The sequence below is a fragment of the Pituophis catenifer genome, unplaced genomic scaffold (assembly GCF_029215685.1).
Source record: "Pituophis catenifer annectens isolate HBS135680 unplaced genomic scaffold, rPitCat1.0.hap2 SCAF_3, whole genome shotgun sequence".
NCBI lineage: Eukaryota > Metazoa > Chordata > Lepidosauria > Squamata > Colubridae > Pituophis > Pituophis catenifer.
In genome coordinates this window covers 63949569-63967853 of record NW_027256883.1, presented here as the reverse complement: position 1 = coordinate 63967853, position 18285 = coordinate 63949569, and the positions used below count along the sequence as shown (strand labels likewise).

General features: G+C 39.3%; 1 protein-coding gene across 1 annotated transcript; it reads right to left on the bottom strand.

Annotated features, from left to right (window-relative positions):
• Positions 1–5895: 5895 nt before the first annotated feature.
• CUNH6orf62 (chromosome unknown C6orf62 homolog) lies at positions 5896–14402 on the bottom strand. Its single transcript, XM_070940659.1, has 5 exons — positions 12217–14402; positions 11479–11655; positions 9177–9302; positions 7723–7857; positions 5896–7169 (listed from the first exon to the last, which is right to left on the bottom strand). Exons 1-5 carry the CDS (start codon positions 12343–12345, stop codon positions 7044–7046), a joined length of 693 nt encoding a protein of 230 aa, XP_070796760.1. The 5' UTR covers positions 12346–14402; the 3' UTR covers positions 5896–7043.
• Between the last annotated feature and the right edge of the window lie 3883 nt (positions 14403–18285).

The following is an 18285-nucleotide window of genomic DNA, read 5'->3' as shown; positions in this document are numbered from 1 at the left end:
ACACCAGCAAGAAGATTTTATCCCTTACTTTCTTACACTTTTTTATTTAACAACCTTCCCAGAATCAGATGCACCGAATGTAAATGAGTGCAGAAAAAGCCTACGTGGTTGAAGGAGAGAGCAGAGGCCATTATTATTATTATTATTATTATTATTATTATTATTATTATTATTATTATTATTGTTATTATTATTATTATTATTGTTATTATTATTACTACTACTACTACTACTACTACTACTACTATTAAGATCTTGTGGGACTTTAGGATTCAGACTGACAGGCACTTGGTCCACAACACACCTGACATAACAATAGTTGAAAAGAAAAAAGTATGGTTCATTGACATTGCAATACCTGGTGATGCACGGATTGAAGATAAGCAACAAGAAAAAATCACAAAGTACCGGGACTTGCAAATTGAAGTTGAGCGACTGTGGAAAAAGAAATCGTGTGTTGTCCCGATTGTAATTGGAGCCCTTGGAGCAATACCCAAAGGGCTACTCCGCTATTTAGAAATTCTAAAATTGCTGGACTTGAACATTTTGACTCTACAAAAAACCACCTTACTCGGAACAGCTTACATCCTCCGACGATACCTTAACAGTTCCTAGGTCCTTGGTTAGGACTCGAGCTGCTGAGCTATTAACCAGCCTCAAAGGCTGTGAATCTCACTAAAGATTAAATAATAATAATAATAATAATAATAATAATAATAATAATAATACTCATGATCCCACAACTGTGATGCTCTCCGGAGAGATTTCTAAAAGGAGGAAACCCTCTACATTGTTTGGCTAGTGATTTTGCTTGGGTTTACTGTTTTATTGAAGCCAAAGGTTGTTATTCACTGCAGAACTAAACAACCTTTGACTTGTCTTGGAAAAAAGCTAAATAGGATCAACTTATTAACTGGATGGTAGAACACTGGGAAACCGCAAGGCCCGTGATGGCAAACCTATGGCATGCAGAGGTGGAACACAGAGCCCTCTCTGCTGGCATGTGCGCCGTCACCCCAGGTCAGATCTCTGTGGTGTTTCTTTCGTGGGCTTCTGTTTCCCTGCAAACGATGAAACAGAAGCTCACGAAAGAAAAAGAGCTTTCCTCTTGCTGCTCTGCCAGTGCGTTGGGATGCCCCGTCTCCCGCCAGCCAGGTGGTCTTCGGGCTTCTGTTGCGCATGTGCGCATGTCTGTGTGCATGTCTGCACTGCACACATCCGCACACGTGTGCACACCTTTCAGTTTGGGCATGCATGCGCAGTTTGGGCAGTCGGTTTCTAAAAGGTTCGCCATCACTGCTATAGGTTGTATTTATTTGTTACATTTATTTGCTGCCCGTCTCACCACGGGACTACTCTGGGCGGCTTGCAACAGTAAAATGGGAAAAGTAATTAAAAAATGTAAACATAACAATGAAACAAGAAAAAGAAACAAGAAAAATACAATTATATGAATTTAAAAAGATAGATGGTAGGAAGCAGGAAGCAGCTGTAGCCACCTCCAATGGGATACTCTCTTATTGGGTCATCTCTTCAGGTTATTTGAACGCCCAATTGTCTTACATTCTGACACATCCCAAGACTTCTTCATTAGTTGTGAATATGCTTGATTTGAAGGAAAATATGGCTCTTGTGGTTTTCAAAAAATTGCAGCGTTTGCCTTTTGCCCTTTTAGACTGTCCCTCTCCAACAGCAGTGGCATCATTACAGCTTATTCAGATTTGATGCCTGCCTTAGTGAAGTCTATCAGGATTGGATAAGCGGTGAGCGTAATAGATTTGGAGGGAATGAAAGTATATTCTACAACCCAAACATTTTTAGACTATCAAACTTGATTAAAAGGCATTAGCTTTTGTGAGCTATAGGTCACACTGGCACCACTTTCCTGATTTTTTTTATTGCCATTGACTAACAGAACTCTTCTACGATATTCTACAAGCAATCATCTGTCCTTACGCTGCAACTTTTTGACCTAGTTTGTGCAAAGTGCTTATAAAGCTATACAGTAAAATAGCAGGGGATGAAATAGCTCCTTAGTGCTCCCTACAGCGAAGCCATCATGCTTGTTAAACATCTTCTAGAACTGGAATTGCCAGAGTGGGTTGTTTTCAATTTAAACAATTACTCGATTGCTTCCAGTTTCGACTTCTGTGGTTATTCCCTGTCCTCATTCTGAGCAGGAGGGGAAACAATACAAGAGATCCTATGGGGAAGCCAATCAAGTTGTTAAAATGAAGACAGCGTGTCGAACAACAAATGGAACGGAATTGCACAAAGATAGAAAATAACTGGTTTGGGAAGCATCATTACAAAGATGGAATATGTAAAAAAACCCAAAGTTGAAACGAATGCATTGTGTCAGAATGGGCACTGATTGCAGACCAGATAACCCCCTTCAAATCTTTTCCACAGAGTCTACCCTTTGGAGTAGATTTGGACTTACAGGAGAAAGGAAATTTAATGTTCGTACTCAGTATTTCTGTGCCAGAATTCCATTAGCTAATTAAGTTGTAATTAAGTCGTAGCTAGACACTTTTCTCCTGTTTAACATCCACATGATGCTGTCGACCATTCAACAGCAGGTGAGGTACAGATAGCCCTCGATTTGCAACAGTTCATTTAATGACAGTTCAAAGTTACAATGGCACTGAAAAAGTGACCATTGTAACCATTTTTCAGTTACAACCTTTGTAGCCTCCGCATGATCATGCAATCAACATTCAGATGCTTGGCAGCTGGTTCATACTTACAACCACCGTTGCTGTGTCTCAAGGTTGCGAGATCACCTTGTGCAACCTCAATGGGGAAGCCAGATTCACTTAACAACCAGGTTACTAACTTCACTTAACAACTGTGGCAAGAAAGGTCATAAAATGGGGCAAAACTCACTTAACAAACATCTCAACAGAAATGTTGGACTCAATTGTGGTCATAAATCGAGGACTACCTGTATATGACACCCAGCTTTATATCCCCACCCCAGCTGGAGTGCTGAGTGCTGTCTCAGTATCTGGAGACAGTGAGAGTCTGAATGGACAAGAACAGGCTTCACTTAATCCTAGCAAAACTGAGTAGTTTTGGATTTTGGGGCTTCCTGTATTGGGTCATTTTCCATCTTCGTATCTAGACAGAGTAACACTGCCTCAAACAGAACCACTGTGCAATTTTGGGGTTTAACTTATGGGCTCCTGTTCAAAGAGCCAGTAACAACTATGGAAGGAAGTGATTTTACACACCTTTGTTTACATGTGCCAGTTGCACCCTTTCCTGAATTAGATGACTTATTCATATCCTGGTAATGTCCCAAATGGATTCCTGTAATGAGCTCTACATGGGAGTGCTCTCGAATAACATCCAGAAACTGGAATGTAACAAAACAGGCGCACGTTGGAGTCCCCCATGTTAATACCTCAGTTCTCCAAGTTCCGCTGGTTCCTAGGGTGCTTTCAGATGTAATTTGGGTTGCTGTTTGTCACTTACAAAGGCAACCATTCTCTGGGACTGGATTATTTGAAAGACCACCTCTCCAACTGCATCTCCTTGTCCGTGCAGGTTGAAACAGCAGGCACACTGCAGGTCCCATTGATTGAAAAACGTCATCTTATGGAACCAGAAAATGGGCTTTTTGGGTTGAAGTGCCTATCCTTTGGAACACCACACCTATTCCACCTGTTCCAAAGTTAGATGGAGCCCAACCTTACTAGCTTTTCAGAAGGATTTGAAGACATGGATGGAGATTGGATGTTTACTAGGACCCTATATGGTGTGATTTACTGTAGATGGTTTTTATGAGCATGGTGGCGTAGTGGTTAGAATGTAGTACTGCAGCCTACTTCTGCTGATTGCTGGCTGCCAGCAGTTTGGCAGTTCAATCCTGACCAGCTCAAGGTTGATTCAGCCTTCCATCCTTCAAAAGTTGATAAAATGGGAACCCAGATTGTTGGGGGCAATATGCTGACTCTGTAAACCGCTTAGAGAGAACTATAGAGCACTGTGAAGCAGTATGTAAGTGCTATTGCAAAGTGCTATTATGTTTTTCTAGGTTTAATAAGCTGTCATGTTATATGTTGTTGGCTACCTAGTCACACCAGTCAGATGAGTAGCTGTACAGATAGTCGAGTGATGACCATAATGGAACCTACACATTATGGTTGTCAGTAGTAATGGTCGTAAAATGGGTCACTTGCATGACTGACCCCATTTTATGACCTATTTTTACGGTGGTCATTAAGCAAATGCTTTGATAATAAAACAAATGTCAGTCATTAAATAAATGCCATGGTTATTAAGCAAATCCATTGTTCTCTATAATTGGTTGTGGAAAATCATCATAAAACATGTTAATGTGACTACAGGGAATTGCAAATGGCCACAAATGCAGCCATGTTGCCAATTGCCCAAAGTACAGTCACGTGGCTGCAGGGGAGGAAACTGTCATAACTTCAGAGCCAAGTTGTAAGTCCCTTTTTTTGGGTCTGTCGTAACTTAGAATGATTGGTAAGCGACCAGTCATAAAGCAAGGACCACTTATACAAATCAAGTAAATACATTGAGTTTTTCATGTATGTTAGGGTTTTAAAGATTAAAGGTCTTTAAATATTAAAGAAGTGTGTATATTTATACAAGACATGTCACATGCTTACAAAAAGTATAGGTGCCCTTAAATTCTATGTATTTAGGAATAAGATCAAACCAACCAATCAAACCTTTTATACAAATATTGCATGGACTTGACTGGTTCAAGCTAGTTTGTAACAGAAAAAAAGTAATGTGAGAACATTATATAACACCAGGTATATTATCTAATTTTTAATTCATGTTTCTGTATCCTTTAAAAAACCTTAAATTTTAGGTATTCCACATAAATTTCTCTTCCTTCATAATGTAAAACAAAGCAAATTAATGAATGCAGAGTGCCATAATACTAACAAGAATTCTTAAGATTCCAGAGATGGTTTTGAGACCATTTTAGCTTCTAGATATGGTTACAACAAAGAATCTTTATTGCTAGAGAGCATGAAAAACCCAAAAGAAGGAAGTCACAAACTCTAATTTTATAGTAATTGGTCTTGGTCAAGGACTCTGATAGGACTGAATTTTAAGAATAAATTTAGCAGTTGCTATGAGTAGGAACTGTAGAGAATTTCAATTTAATGAGCTATTGGGACAGGATCTTAATTTTCCTCTATGCTGCACACTCTACATGTATTTCAATGGGTTCAAGGATAATAGGGTTTTTTTTTAAGTGTTCATGTTACGGCTACTCCCATTCCTTTTAAACATTTAATGTTACTTCATGTCATGTATTAATTCCATAATATGTGTGGTCTCTGTAAATCAATAGTTAATTCTATTTCATCTGTCTGATTTTGATGAAGGTACAAATTTCTTTCCATCAAGTTAGGAGGATGTCATTTCTACTAACCCCTTTCAGTAAAGTCCTGTAAAAAAACATTATATGTACTTTATCATAATGAAGTAAATATAAAAAATGTTTTCCCTTTGCATAATCCTTTTAATAAATTGCTATTTTAATTAGCAAGTAAACCTGAGTTGAATAGAAAAAAAGCTTATTAAAAATAGATTTTGTTCCTAAGAAATGCCAGTTTCCTGGTTTAGCATCCTCTTCACACACATTTATACATATGCATATATAGCATATTCTCCTCCAAATGTATATTAATTATCACTAGGTAATTAGGTTGAACTAATTACGAAGTGACTGTCCAGATCAGCCAGTGAGATTCACTGAATCTGTATCTGTCCAATACCAATCCAGCGTTCTAGAATTACTTTACGTTATCAGTTGATACTGTCATGGATTGTGTTGCTGTATCAATTTAGCACCTGCATTACCGTACAACTAGCATGGACTTCATAACTTAACAGAGCAGATAAATGTTCAACTAATTTGTTTATTTTCATTTGTTCCAATTCCAAACAAAAGCTAAATACAAATTTTAAACAGATAAGCACTAGATTTACCCAAAGGGAGTTGGCTTATACAGATTTACTTCAGTAAAATTATTCAACCCAGAAGCAAAGCGTTCTTTGCCAAAACTATACAGTAGTCTTTCTTATGTTCATTGCACAATCTTAAACAAAATATGTTCTGTCAAAACCAACTTTGACACTCCAAACAATATTTTACAATTAAATCCACAAATGCTTTTGATCTTATTCCTCCCCCCCACCCCAAAGAACCTCAAAGGGTTTTCCATGTCAGAAATGTTTTGGAAACCAGTATTTCCTACTCAGTTCACCAGCCATTTTACAAGTCAACACTCGGGAAAAAAAGCAATCCTCTGCCAACATTGTTTCTGCAGCTGCTATTTTTAATTTAGCTGCTTTAGGCTACTTCAGACCCCAGGTCTGTAAAATGTATTCAACTTAACAGAACACTCTACATTTAGTTATACAGCAAACTGGGGAAAGAGATCCAAAAAATGAGAATGCTAGTAAACTCAAACATGGCCAAGCAAAATAAGAGAGGCAATTAATGCCTACAATGAATGAGATGCTTTCCTTCCTTAAAAGATTTCTTTCCCATAGTAAGCCATCTACTGTAGCAAGCCAGAGAACTCATCATCAGAATGAATCTGACACAGCTTTGATACAATCATGTTAAAAGCAACGCTTAGAAGGCTTTTACACCCTTACATTCACTTTTCACCCTATGAATACTGAAACAGGGGACATGACCAGCACAAATGGACACACCACCATAAATGATCGCTTTGTGCTCTCAGATAACATTTCTTTCAGTGTGTAACAGTCCCTTCATTTCACATTTTGGTAAGATGCTCATGCAATGCAGAAATATGCAGAGCATTCTCTTTCATAAAGTCCATGCAGAAAACATCTTAAAAAAAAGTTCTGAGATACAAATGATAACAGAAAATAATCCAGGATGATCAAGGTTCACGATGGATAGTGTTCTGAGCATGTGTCCATTTTCTTCTATTCCGAAAGAATAAATGGTGAGGAAAGTGGAAACTACACTCCTGCAATCTGTGATTTTCCCCATTTTGCTGGCCAGAACCCTATTCTGGCATGTATGGGCGGAGGTGATCCTCTACAGTACCAACCGCCCAGTGGGTGAGTTGCTCCTGTGGCAGATACAGGCAGATGCTGCATAACTTGAAGATTGTAGCTTTGTTTTTTGGAGTCTGTAAAAAATAGATAATTTCAGAACCAAGGATAGGGGTTTCTTTATGCATGGAAAAAACTTTAAATTTCTCCTAGTTTGTCTTTTCAGAAATAATTTAGGAACTTGAAAGGAAGCATAGGGAAACCAAAACTAAAAATCTGTCACTTTGTAATATTTTTTTACTGGATATACAACTATCAGAGTTCTATACTTTACTTTTTCTCACAGAGAAAATGCTTTTCCCAAGGCTAGATTAAGTTACCCTTTGAAAGTTCAGTAGAGACTAAGTACTACAATAAACAACTAACACTATTGATGCAGACAGACTTATATTTGCTTGTGTGCATCAAATCTATATTTTTTCAATTTTACAATTTAAAAGGATGCTGCCTACTGAATGTTCGTTATACTACCAAAACACAAAAAAGCAACCAATCTGTTATACCTCACAATATTGTGCTTAATGCCTGTTGTATAGACCGTATTATCTATCTAGCTTCAATGTTCTGTCATGACAAATAATATTGCTAAATAATAAATGAAACAACTATTATATACTGGAAGAAGTTTACCTGCAAGTGCTGTCTGTCAATGAAAAGAAACACTGACTGGTTAGGGTTGTTGATAACAATTCCAGTCTTGTCCTTTCGGCTCAGTACATGCAGAAACTGTTTTTCATAGTCACCATGATGAAATTCAAACCTGGCCTATTCAACAACAAAAAATATTTTAATTCAAAATTTAAAAAGTTTAGATATTTTTTGAACTATTACATGCTCTCCAATGCCCAGTAACTCTGGGTTGCCTACAATTGTCAAAAAAACCCACTTAAAACAAACGAACTCAGTGGAAGACAAAAGAATTACAAAGAAACTAAACCCAGAGGGAAACAAAAAAGAAGAAAGAAACATGGGTTGCCTTCTAAGATCCACCAACTTAATTATGAGCAAATTAGCACCCCGGAGTCTGAAGAAAAGTATTCAATTCTTTTGCCTCCTCTATTCCAATATGGATTGGACAAAACTCAGCAGCACTTTTTCATGCAGCTGTTGACAAAAATAGGATTGCCAACATGATCGCCAAAGTCCGATGACGGATATGGCACAAGAAGAATTCCAATGTACAAGCTATTATTTTATATAAGTTTAACAAATTTAGCAATTGGGAAAACTATTTTTTTCTATTGTTAAATTATTGTATTAGAATTTTTAGGTGTGAAATTACAACTGCCAGTTCTTTAGCTCATACTGGCCTTCATATGCATCAGGTTTTTCCCAAGTACCTAGGATGTCATAACGTATTGGCATAGCATATGTGCAGATCCAAGCACTGAAGCCTTTTGTAATCCACAGATAGAAAATATGCTTATTGACAAAATTTCCAAATGCTGTTCAAATTTTATTTGGGTATGGCACTCAGTGTGCCAATAATTACTGGGGCCCTCAAAACCAATTTGTGCATTATTTGTTATACAGCGTTAATCAAAGTAAAATAAGCTTATTGAACTAGGAGATTGGTTCAAAAAATAAAGCAATATTTTTAAAATGGCAGAATGCCTTACAAATTAAACCTTCAATATATCACAACTACTAAGGTCATCCAGATCCATTTGCATGCATACTCACAAATACCCTGTTAACCTCAAAATAAGACATCCCGATAATAAGCCCAATCGGGCTTTTGAGTGCATGGCAATAAGGCCAAGCGCTTATTTCAGGGTTCAAAAAAATTTAAGACAGGGTCTTATTTTCGGGAAAACACGGTACACATCTGGTGTTGCAATCAACACTAAGTCAGGTAGATAACTGCTACTTTCTATCTACTTTGCATTACAAACCCCATAATAGCCAATTATTGTCCAGGCTGATTTGAGTACACGGAAGTAGTATTCAAAGTAACATTAAGGCACCAGATTGCTAATTGCAGCTTCAAAAATCCAAGTGTCATAACTGATCAGCATTAAAAGGCAGTGGTTTTCATTTGAAATACCATCTGCTTACTTGAGTTTTATCTGCATATGCCATACCTGAACAGGCCTAAAGGGCTCATCATCTGATCCCTTCCATCTAGAGAACAGAAGACAGACTATCTTCTCAATATCATTCCGAGGCCAAAGTATGAAGTCCATCTCCTGTGTACAGCCAATCACATCCTGAAGAGATAAAAATCATTTAATAGTATCCAATAGCATAGCATGTAAATGTGTATTAATCAGTAACTTCATTAAAATTGTAATGTAATAATTTATACACAAACAGCATTAAGATTTTTTAATTCTAAATACATTTTTTTCCAAATTTAAGAAATCTCAAAACTCAAACCTCTTTCAAATTTAAAATATAGCCCACATATACAGGTAGTCCTTAACTTACAACAGTTCATTTAGTGATCAAAGTTACAACAGCACTGATAAAACTGACTTTTGTCAATTTTTCAGTTATCACCTTTGTAGCAACCTCATGATGTGATCAAAATTCAGAAGCTTGGCAACTGAATCATGATCGTTGCTGTATCCCAAGGACATGTGATCACCTTTTGCAACCTTTTGACAAGCAAAGTCAATGGGGAAGCCAGATTCACTTGACAACCGGGTTACTAACTTGTCAATTGCAGTGATTCACTTAACAACTATGGCAAGAAAGGTTGTAAAATGAGGTAAAACTCACTTAAATGTCTTAACAGAAATTTTGGGCTCAATTGTGGTCGTAAGTCAAGGACTATCTGTACCCCATCCAATTGTTAAATGCAAGCATGGAAATTTTAAAAGAATTTCTGCACAAAATTACTCGAACTAAAGCATCAAACTTAGTCATCACATATAATTCAGTTTTGAACCATAGTATTCTCTTGTTCAAACAATTTTTAGCAATAATATTTTCTGCTTTAATAAAACCCAGTAGACATAATTTATAGAATTTAAGTCATGGGTTTTTTCTGTCAGCACTAATCTGTTTGGTTTAGATCCTGAATAAGCAGTAACCTCCTGCTTTGGAGAGCATCTTGTGAGTAATGTTTTTACAGGTATCTCCTGCTAATGAAGATGATTTCTATAGATTCTCCTCCTCTGTGAAGTTCTTTAAAGAAATTTTTGACTGAAAAATTCTCCGAAGGAGCACAGAAAAGCTGAAGAAAAAGGACACAATATAGGTAGCCCACGACGTATAACTAATCGTCTAGTGACCGTTTGAAGTTCCAAAGGGTCTACTTGGAAGTACCTATGAGCTGGATTCAAAGTTCTGACAGTCTCCCCACCCAGTGGTCACGTGACCACACTTTAGGCACTTGGTAACAGTTGCATATGTTTGCAGTATCCTGCTGTCATGTGACCACAGTTTTGCTGAACACCAGCATTTACTTCCAGTTTCAGGAAAACTGTGCCCATAGCAAACTATAGCTTTGCTTTATGAGCGTGGCATTTGCTTTATGGCCATGATGTTCACTTAACTGCTGCAAAAAGTGTCATAAAATCGGACTGGTCACATGACCAATCCATTTTATGACCGTCACAAGTTATAATCATGATAGGCATGCTCCATAATGGTTATAACTCAAGGCCACCCTGTGAGAATAATCTCCCTCACTTCCATTAGAAGAATCCAGGAAACAGGAAAAACTGATGACGCCAAAATGGAAATACATGCAGTGACATTATCACCCAACTGCAATTACATACTTGTGACCTGATGCTGACACAAATAGGCAAATTACAATTTTTACATGATACTGCTGTTACATTATGGCAGGGTCCTTCATTTGATCACAATCTATTCATACATAAGAACTCAGAATATTGTACAAGATAGTTTTGGAGAAATTAAAGACAAAGCAGCTGATTAGGATATACTTTTGAATTAATATTTAATATGTAATATTAATAATTAATATTTAGTAATATATTTTAATGAACTGATTTTACGTTATTAAAATTATATCTGATAAGAAAACAAGTACAGTAGGTGAGGTAAGACTTGGAAAATTAAAACTAGGGACAAACCATACATATATTCTACTATAAAAAATTCTTCATGAACATAATCTCAAAAAGCTGCATGTCTTTTTATATACCCAAAGATTTTAAAAGAAATACAGTAAGTTCTACTAGGTAACATAATGAATTCCATATCAGTAAAGACATACTGAATATTAATATTAAAGATGTATTAGAAAAGAAGGAACCTCTTTGTAGAAGTATTTCTCTTAGTAAAACCAGTACCATCTGCTTTTAGAATTGTACTTGACCGTAAATCTTTGATCCAAAAGCACAGCTGGAGTAAGGACTATAAGAAAAACATTTGACTGTCGAAAACAGAAGAAAAAAATAATTTTACCCTGCGCATAGACTGATAGCGGGGTGCATGTAACTGTACAATATCCTTTTGAAGAAGCTCAATGGAACTTTCCAAGGAATAACTGGAATCTCGGACACCTTTCAGGATATTTTCTTCATAATTATTGGTCATAACTGGTATCACTTCAGACACTTCAAAGAGTGCTGACTTTTTTCTCTAAAGAAAAGAAAATTAAGAAACATTTGTTATTAAGAAATAAATGTTGAAGTTCAAATATAAAATTTAGAAAAGTTAATTATCAGGAAGTTCAAACCTTAGTTTTAAAAGGATGTATGCAAAGCCAAAATTAATCTCTTAATTCAATGAAAGATACTAATATTAAAATCAGGGTCTTTAAATAACAGGACTTTGGCTGAAAGACAAAATTTGCTAGGGTTTTTTTTTTTAATTCAGTTTTGGGTACCTATATTCCTCTCATATACCATACATACAAACCCCACACAATATAAAATATTAAGTATTATCCTTCCACACTTGAACATTTGTAATTTTTACTAACAAACACAATGGAACTTTACAATAGTACCACTAAGTTATGGTACTTGGTGGTTATGTGCATTAAGAAATTTATTCAATAAACAAATAATCAGTCTATTTTTTATGCCAAGAAAAGTTTATGCCTTTAATATATATATTCTCCGTGTTTTGATTCTAAAAGACTTTCAAGATCATTAAATATGCATCTTATATGCTGAAATATCAAACAAATAAGGTTACCTTGTCTTTGAATACAAAGGCAATATACATCTTGAAATCAAACTGGTCAGCTAGAGATTCTTTTTTCTTTTTAAGCTGAGCACGAAGTCTGTTCAGAGCTTGTTTCTTCCGGGAGTTTGGGTCCCCCATTTTATAATACAGATGGTACAAAAGCCTTTGGAAACTGTCACTAAACTGTGGGCCCTTTTTTCATAAGACTCAAGTGCAACAGAAACAAGTCATTTTATTCCTGCTTATACCACTGAATCAATAAAACAGAGGCAAACCCCAAAAGTGCACCTCAGGCAATTGTTTTACAAGACTGTCTTACTAGAGGGGTCATAAAACAAAGTAAGTAGTTGTCCAACCATTACTGGACAAAGGGTTTGCACATATTACCCAAAAAGATTTTTTTTGAAGAAAATACGCTGATATACACAGTTTAAACCACAGGAATAAAGGGGCAAGAACAGGAGAAAAATCTTATCACAATTTATATGCATAAAAAAAGGAATAAAGGGGATGGACCCAATCCATTTGGGTGCTGTTTCTTTGCCCCAAGCCCTCCAAAGAAACCCAAACAAAAACCTGAAATTAAAGACAGTACTCTATCACACCCAGGTTCATGACTCTGCTGATTATTATTACCAAGATTGCTGCTATTGCTATACTGCCTGCTTAATTTTCAGTGATGATTAGACTTGGGAGAAAGCAAAGGAAGGAGTGCAGAAGAGGAGTGGATGTCCTGGGAGGCAAGACGTTTCCCTACTAACAAAATCATCAACCGCAGACAACACAGTGCTGGTTTGCAGAAGAGCAAGAAGTTTGGAAAACAGCAGAGTCATTTCTAACTTCATCACACTCATAAACAGGCACACAGTCGCCCCGAGGCCGCGTCTGTTAGAGAAAACGGGGATCATGGTGGCCATCAATCAAAGCTTAAAGGGAAGCCAAAAAGGGAGTAGCCGGCCTAAGGATCTCCAGGCTATCTAGCAGTCCCCTAAGCAGGGGGAAGAGACCTACATACTCCAATTGCTGTCTATCCCCATCAACTATCCCTCCTTTCTCCGCCACCGCCGCAACGGCCACTGTTGTTTAGTTGGGGCTGGGCATGGCTGGTGCGATGTCGCCTCCTCGGCGTTGCTTTTTTTCTCTTCCTTTTAACCGACCTGAAGAGGAAGAGAAGGGCCTAGTGCTCAGCGCAGGGGGAGGGAAGGGGACTCAGCCCACAGTCCCGGGACTCTCTCTTGCATTCAGTTGGCTCCAATTTTCCTCCTTTTTCAAAAGGAAAAGTACGGAGGAGGGAGGCCAGAAGTTCTCAATTGCAAAAAAGAAAAAAAAAAAAAGCTAGAGAAGAAAAAAATAGCCGTTTGGGGCTTTTGAGGCGAAGATGGCTAAATCGAATCAAATCATTTAAAAAAAAAAAAGGGTGGGGGATGGGGGGAGATTAACCCCGCCCGTCCCTTTCGTAGTTGTTCTGACAGGAGTTCGCCTTTTTTTTTTAATAAATAAAAAAAACAAAATAAAAAAACCAAACACCCTCCCCCACCTCTTTCAACTTTCCCTCATAAATAAATAAAAAAAAAAAAAAGTTAATTTCTCTCTCCTTTTTTTTTCACCTCGGCGGGGAGGCGCAGGCGGCGAGAGAGCGCGGAGCGGAGAGGGCGGCCTGGCCTGAGATCCTCGCTATCCGCAGCCGGCGGGCGCGGGCGGAGCAGTGGAGGCTGTGGTGGCGGCGTCGGCGCTGCTAGCAGCACGGGTAGGAGCCATGTCAAGATAAAGCCACCAAGAAGCCGCCGAGCTCCCCCATCCCCTCTGCGCTGTTCACGACGACCGGGCCGCCCGCACTGCCGCTGCTCAGCCCCAGCAGCCTGGTCCCCATAGCCTAAGCTCGGCGCCCCGGAGCCGCCGGGGGAGGGCAAATGGTGGCGGCGGCGAAGGAAGGAGGAGGAGGAGGAGGAGGAAGAGGAGAGGGAGGAGGAAGTAGCGAAGGCGAAGGCAGGCTGGGCCGGGCAGACCCTGCGCTACGAGGCTCGAAGGGCGGGAGGCAAAGAGAGCGAGCGAAGCCCCCCCCTCCTGTCCCCTCTCAGGCGAAGGAACAGCGCGGCGCAGGAGGTCCCCTCGGTCCGGAGGAAGCGGGAGGCGACGAGGAAGCGTCAGTCGGAGCGGGGGGAAAAAAAAACACCCTCTCAAAATGGCAGCCGCCGCCTTTCCTTCTCGCCTGAGTCACACGGATAGGCTCCGCCTTTCCAGCCGCGGCGCAGGCGCTCTGCGGGCGGACTGTACCACTTGGCGAGCACGCGGGGAGGAGAGAGAGAGAGAAAAGGAAAAGGGAAAGAGTTTGGAAAGTCCGATGGGGAGCGGGATTCGCAGGGGATTTACAAACCTAACCGACTGACTGCGCGCGTGTAGGCAGAATACAGCTAGCTGACTGCGGCCGTTACAGGCTGCAGTCCTAACCCCGCCGATAAGTCCGCCCCAATGAACACAGCGAGGTTTCTGGCGCTGTAAACTTAAGATATGCGCACAGGCGGTGCCTGCTTGGCGTCACCCAGAGACCGAGTTCGCATCACAGGCTAATTGTGGTTCGAACGTACAAAGCCCGTCAAGTGACTGAGTTAATAGTTCAGCCTTCGTATTAAATCCAGAGATCCTGGATTCAAATAAACGATGGGGAAATTTACTCCACCGATCCCCCAGGTTGTAAGAACATCTGAGTCGCAATTTTTATGAGCGCGGAGGGTTTATCTTTTTAAGTACAGAGTTGGGAATATTGGCTTAACTGTGCGTTTCTCTAGTTGACGGTTTACAGTTGCAGTTTTTCATCTGCTGTTCACTGTAAATTAGTTTATTGTTGCAAGATTTTGGGTGCCTGTATTGGGTTGTTGTTTTACATATAGCAAAGTGCTGTCAAACTTTCCCCTCATATCTATTACCTGTAAGGACTAATGCTTTGCATCATGAACTACAGGAGGATGTTAATCTCCTGAATTATAAAGGCTTGTTTACACCTCACATTTAACTGTGTTAAAGGTAGACCAGCATCCTGTCCCAGCTAAGAAATTCAGGCATTTTAAAATGAACAGGGAGCTCATGTTATCCATGTTAGTTATATGGATGTCTTGTTTAACATGGATTTCTGTAGCATCTGGATTGGACTCAAAGGATCACCTTTAGATGAGTTTTCTCTCCTGGCCTAATGCCAAAGAGAACCAAAGATTAACAGAGTTGGAAGGGACCTTTCAGGTCATCTAGTCCAACCCCCTGCCCAAGCAGGAGTCACTACATCTGCCTCTACCTAGGATTGAGCTCTTGCCTGATTGTGAGGCAAGACCGCCACCTCTAGGCCACAGCAGATAAAATAGGGGAAAAGTCTCCTTCCAGTGTAACTCTGTTCCAATTTCTGGCAGCATATGGAAGGGATTTGCTATTTGCTCCCATTGTGTTTTTCAACTTCATAGTCCTGGAGTCCCCTGATGGTCTCCAATCAATATAATATCCAGATATGGTCATGCTTAACTTCTTAGGTCATGTCCAAAGATGACTGTCCAAATTACTTTGTTCTTCTCCTGGGTGTAAAAAGAAGAACTAGCAGATGAGAGAAATTAAGTTAGTTCCTTAACTTTCTGGCCTAATGCAGAAGTTTATTTCAAAAAGAGCCACCCTTAACTACTGTAGCCGTAATTTTAGTTTATTTGGTGCCAAAGAGTTTGTGTTCTGGCACAAAGGCAGTGCCAGATAGGATAAAACACACTGTGTAAACACAAAGCCTAACTGGAGCTGCCAAAACAGCCACCCAGTGGAAGTTTGAATTAATGACTGAAAAAAAAATGTGCAACTCTGAGAAAAATCAGCAGAAAAGTCTTTACTGAAAAGTCAGTTTTCCTATCTATGGAGATTCTCAATCATCCAGGTCACGATTGCTCCAAAGGTGCTTTTTCCAAAAGGCAGCTGGACTTTCTTGTTTTTTTTCTTTGAAAACGATTCGCTTCTCATCCAAGAAACTTCTTTGACAGGTGGGGAATAGAAGGATTTGAGTGCTTAACGGCCCAGAGGACGGCAAAGAATATAAATTCTTCCATTCCTCCACTCGCTATTTAGAACTGAGGAAGCTTCTTGGTTGAGAAGAGAAACGTTTTCAAAGAAAAAAAACCCAAGAAAGTCCAGCTGCTTTTTGGAAAAGAAAGCACCTTTGGGACACTTCTCCAAACCTAACCCATTTTCATTTCCCTTGAAAAAGCAGAACATCGGGAGACTCCTCAAAACCTGACATGTTTAATTAAATCATAAGCTTGCATGGTTCAGGATCTAGAGATCCGAGTAAACTGGCACAAAATACTTTCCGACAGGAGTCTTTAAGAGCTGCTGCCAAAGCCTCCCGGAGCTTCTGCCGTGTGAAATTGCCATGCAAAGCAACATTTGCTGTGCAAAAGACGGCCCTGCCTTTCATCTGGGAACAACCGGGTTCCATCTGTCCAATTCAATGATTGAGAAGCTGCTACTGCGGTCCCCACTCCGCCCCCGGCTCTAGTGACGCCCTTTAGCAGCCCAACTGCTAAAGTGGTTCAGATACTTTAAGAGAGGCCTTTTCGCTTCTCCCGACTCGCATTAGAAGCTGCACCGCCATTTAAAATGTGCAAAGGCCCTGTCAAGTGGGATAGTTCAAGGTTGCACAGTGTGCTTCTGAGAAAACATTTGTCAACAGGAGTGTGGAAAAAAGAGTGAGCGAGACAATCTGAGCACCCCTAAGTGTGTCATAAAGTACATGCGGGAAACTCTTAGATGCCATATATGATAGTCCAGATTTATGTATACAGTTCTGGTTGCTCGACTTTAATCCGGAATGTGTGATGTATATCACACTGCTTCTCCCCTGCTCCCACCAGTATTGGGATCACTACCAAACGCCTCTCACATCCTAGTAAAATAGCAATAACACTTATATACTGCTTCACAGTGCTTTACAGCCCTCTCTAAGCGGTTTAGAGATTCAGCATATTGCCCCCAACAATCTGGGTCCTCATTTTACCCACCTTGGAAGAATGGAAGGCTGAGTCAACCTTGGGAAAAAAAGCAAGTGTTTTGACGGTCTCCCATATCAAAATGCAGGGGAGGCCCTGCTTGGAGTTGGCTACCCAACTATGGGGTGTCAGTTTTCTGTTTTTATGATAGGCTCCAAGGAAAAGGGTGTTGTTGCTGCATTGATGTAATCATGGATTTGATGGTACGAATCAGAAGTATTGGCAATCTTGTTTGGGGGTAACTTACAATGAATGCATTACAGCTCATTCGTCAAAAAAATGAATCTGGAATTAGACTGAGCAATGGGACCCCACATTGCATTTGTTGTTACACATTTGTTACACTTATCTTATTTCTCCTATTAGGAATATGCACCGTTCATATTATTTATCTGTCAATCATGTGTGGCATATAAAAATAAGGTGGGGGGTTCTTCTCAAAATTCTAGGATCAGGGCCTAGCCAATAAAATTCACTGGAGAATTAAAATAGAGAAAAGGAAGCCCATATCCCTATGTATAATCAACCTGTGGAATTTATCAGCACAAACTCTGGGAATGATCTCTACTGTATCATGGATGGTCTTAAAAGGAGCTGCTGAAGGTATTAACGGAGGACAGGTATGTTGAAAAATATTTAGTAATAAAATGTATATAGACTGTCTCAAACTAAAAAGATTCCAGATGGCATGTATAGCAGCAATAATAGTACAATATCTATGCAGTACCATAACTATAATAGCGCTAACATCAAGCTCTTCATCTGTCTGCACAAATAACCATCGTTGATTTATATCTGAAGGCCTTCTAAAACAGCCAAAGTTTCAGAAGTCATGAGAAAGGAAGGCATCATTGATCCTGGGGCCAAAGGAAAAAACCTTTCACAGAGTTCATGCCCCTTTTCATGTATTTACAATTGATAGGGACTCTTAATGGGAATTATTTGTTCATTTAGACTGGAAAAAGTGATAATTGAAGACTCATTGATATTCAATGAAGTTCCTTGGGATATTCATTTAAGGTTTTTATTGCATGATTAACAGCTGGCATTATTACTTTTTCACACACAC

Bases quoted from the DNA above. Each gene is read 5' to 3' on its own strand.
- CUNH6orf62 (XM_070940659.1), bottom strand. From the start codon at position 12,345: ATGGGGGACCCAAACTCCCGGAAGAAACAAGCTCTGAACAGACTTCGT. The intron at 11,656-12,216 runs GTAACCTTATTT...TCTTTTCTTTAG, and splicing joins CCTTTGTATTCAAAGACAAG to AGAAAAAAGTCAGCACTCTT. The intron at 9,303-11,478 runs GTAAAATTATTT...TTATCTCTTCAG, and splicing joins GCTATCAGTCTATGCGCAGG to GATGTGATTGGCTGTACACA.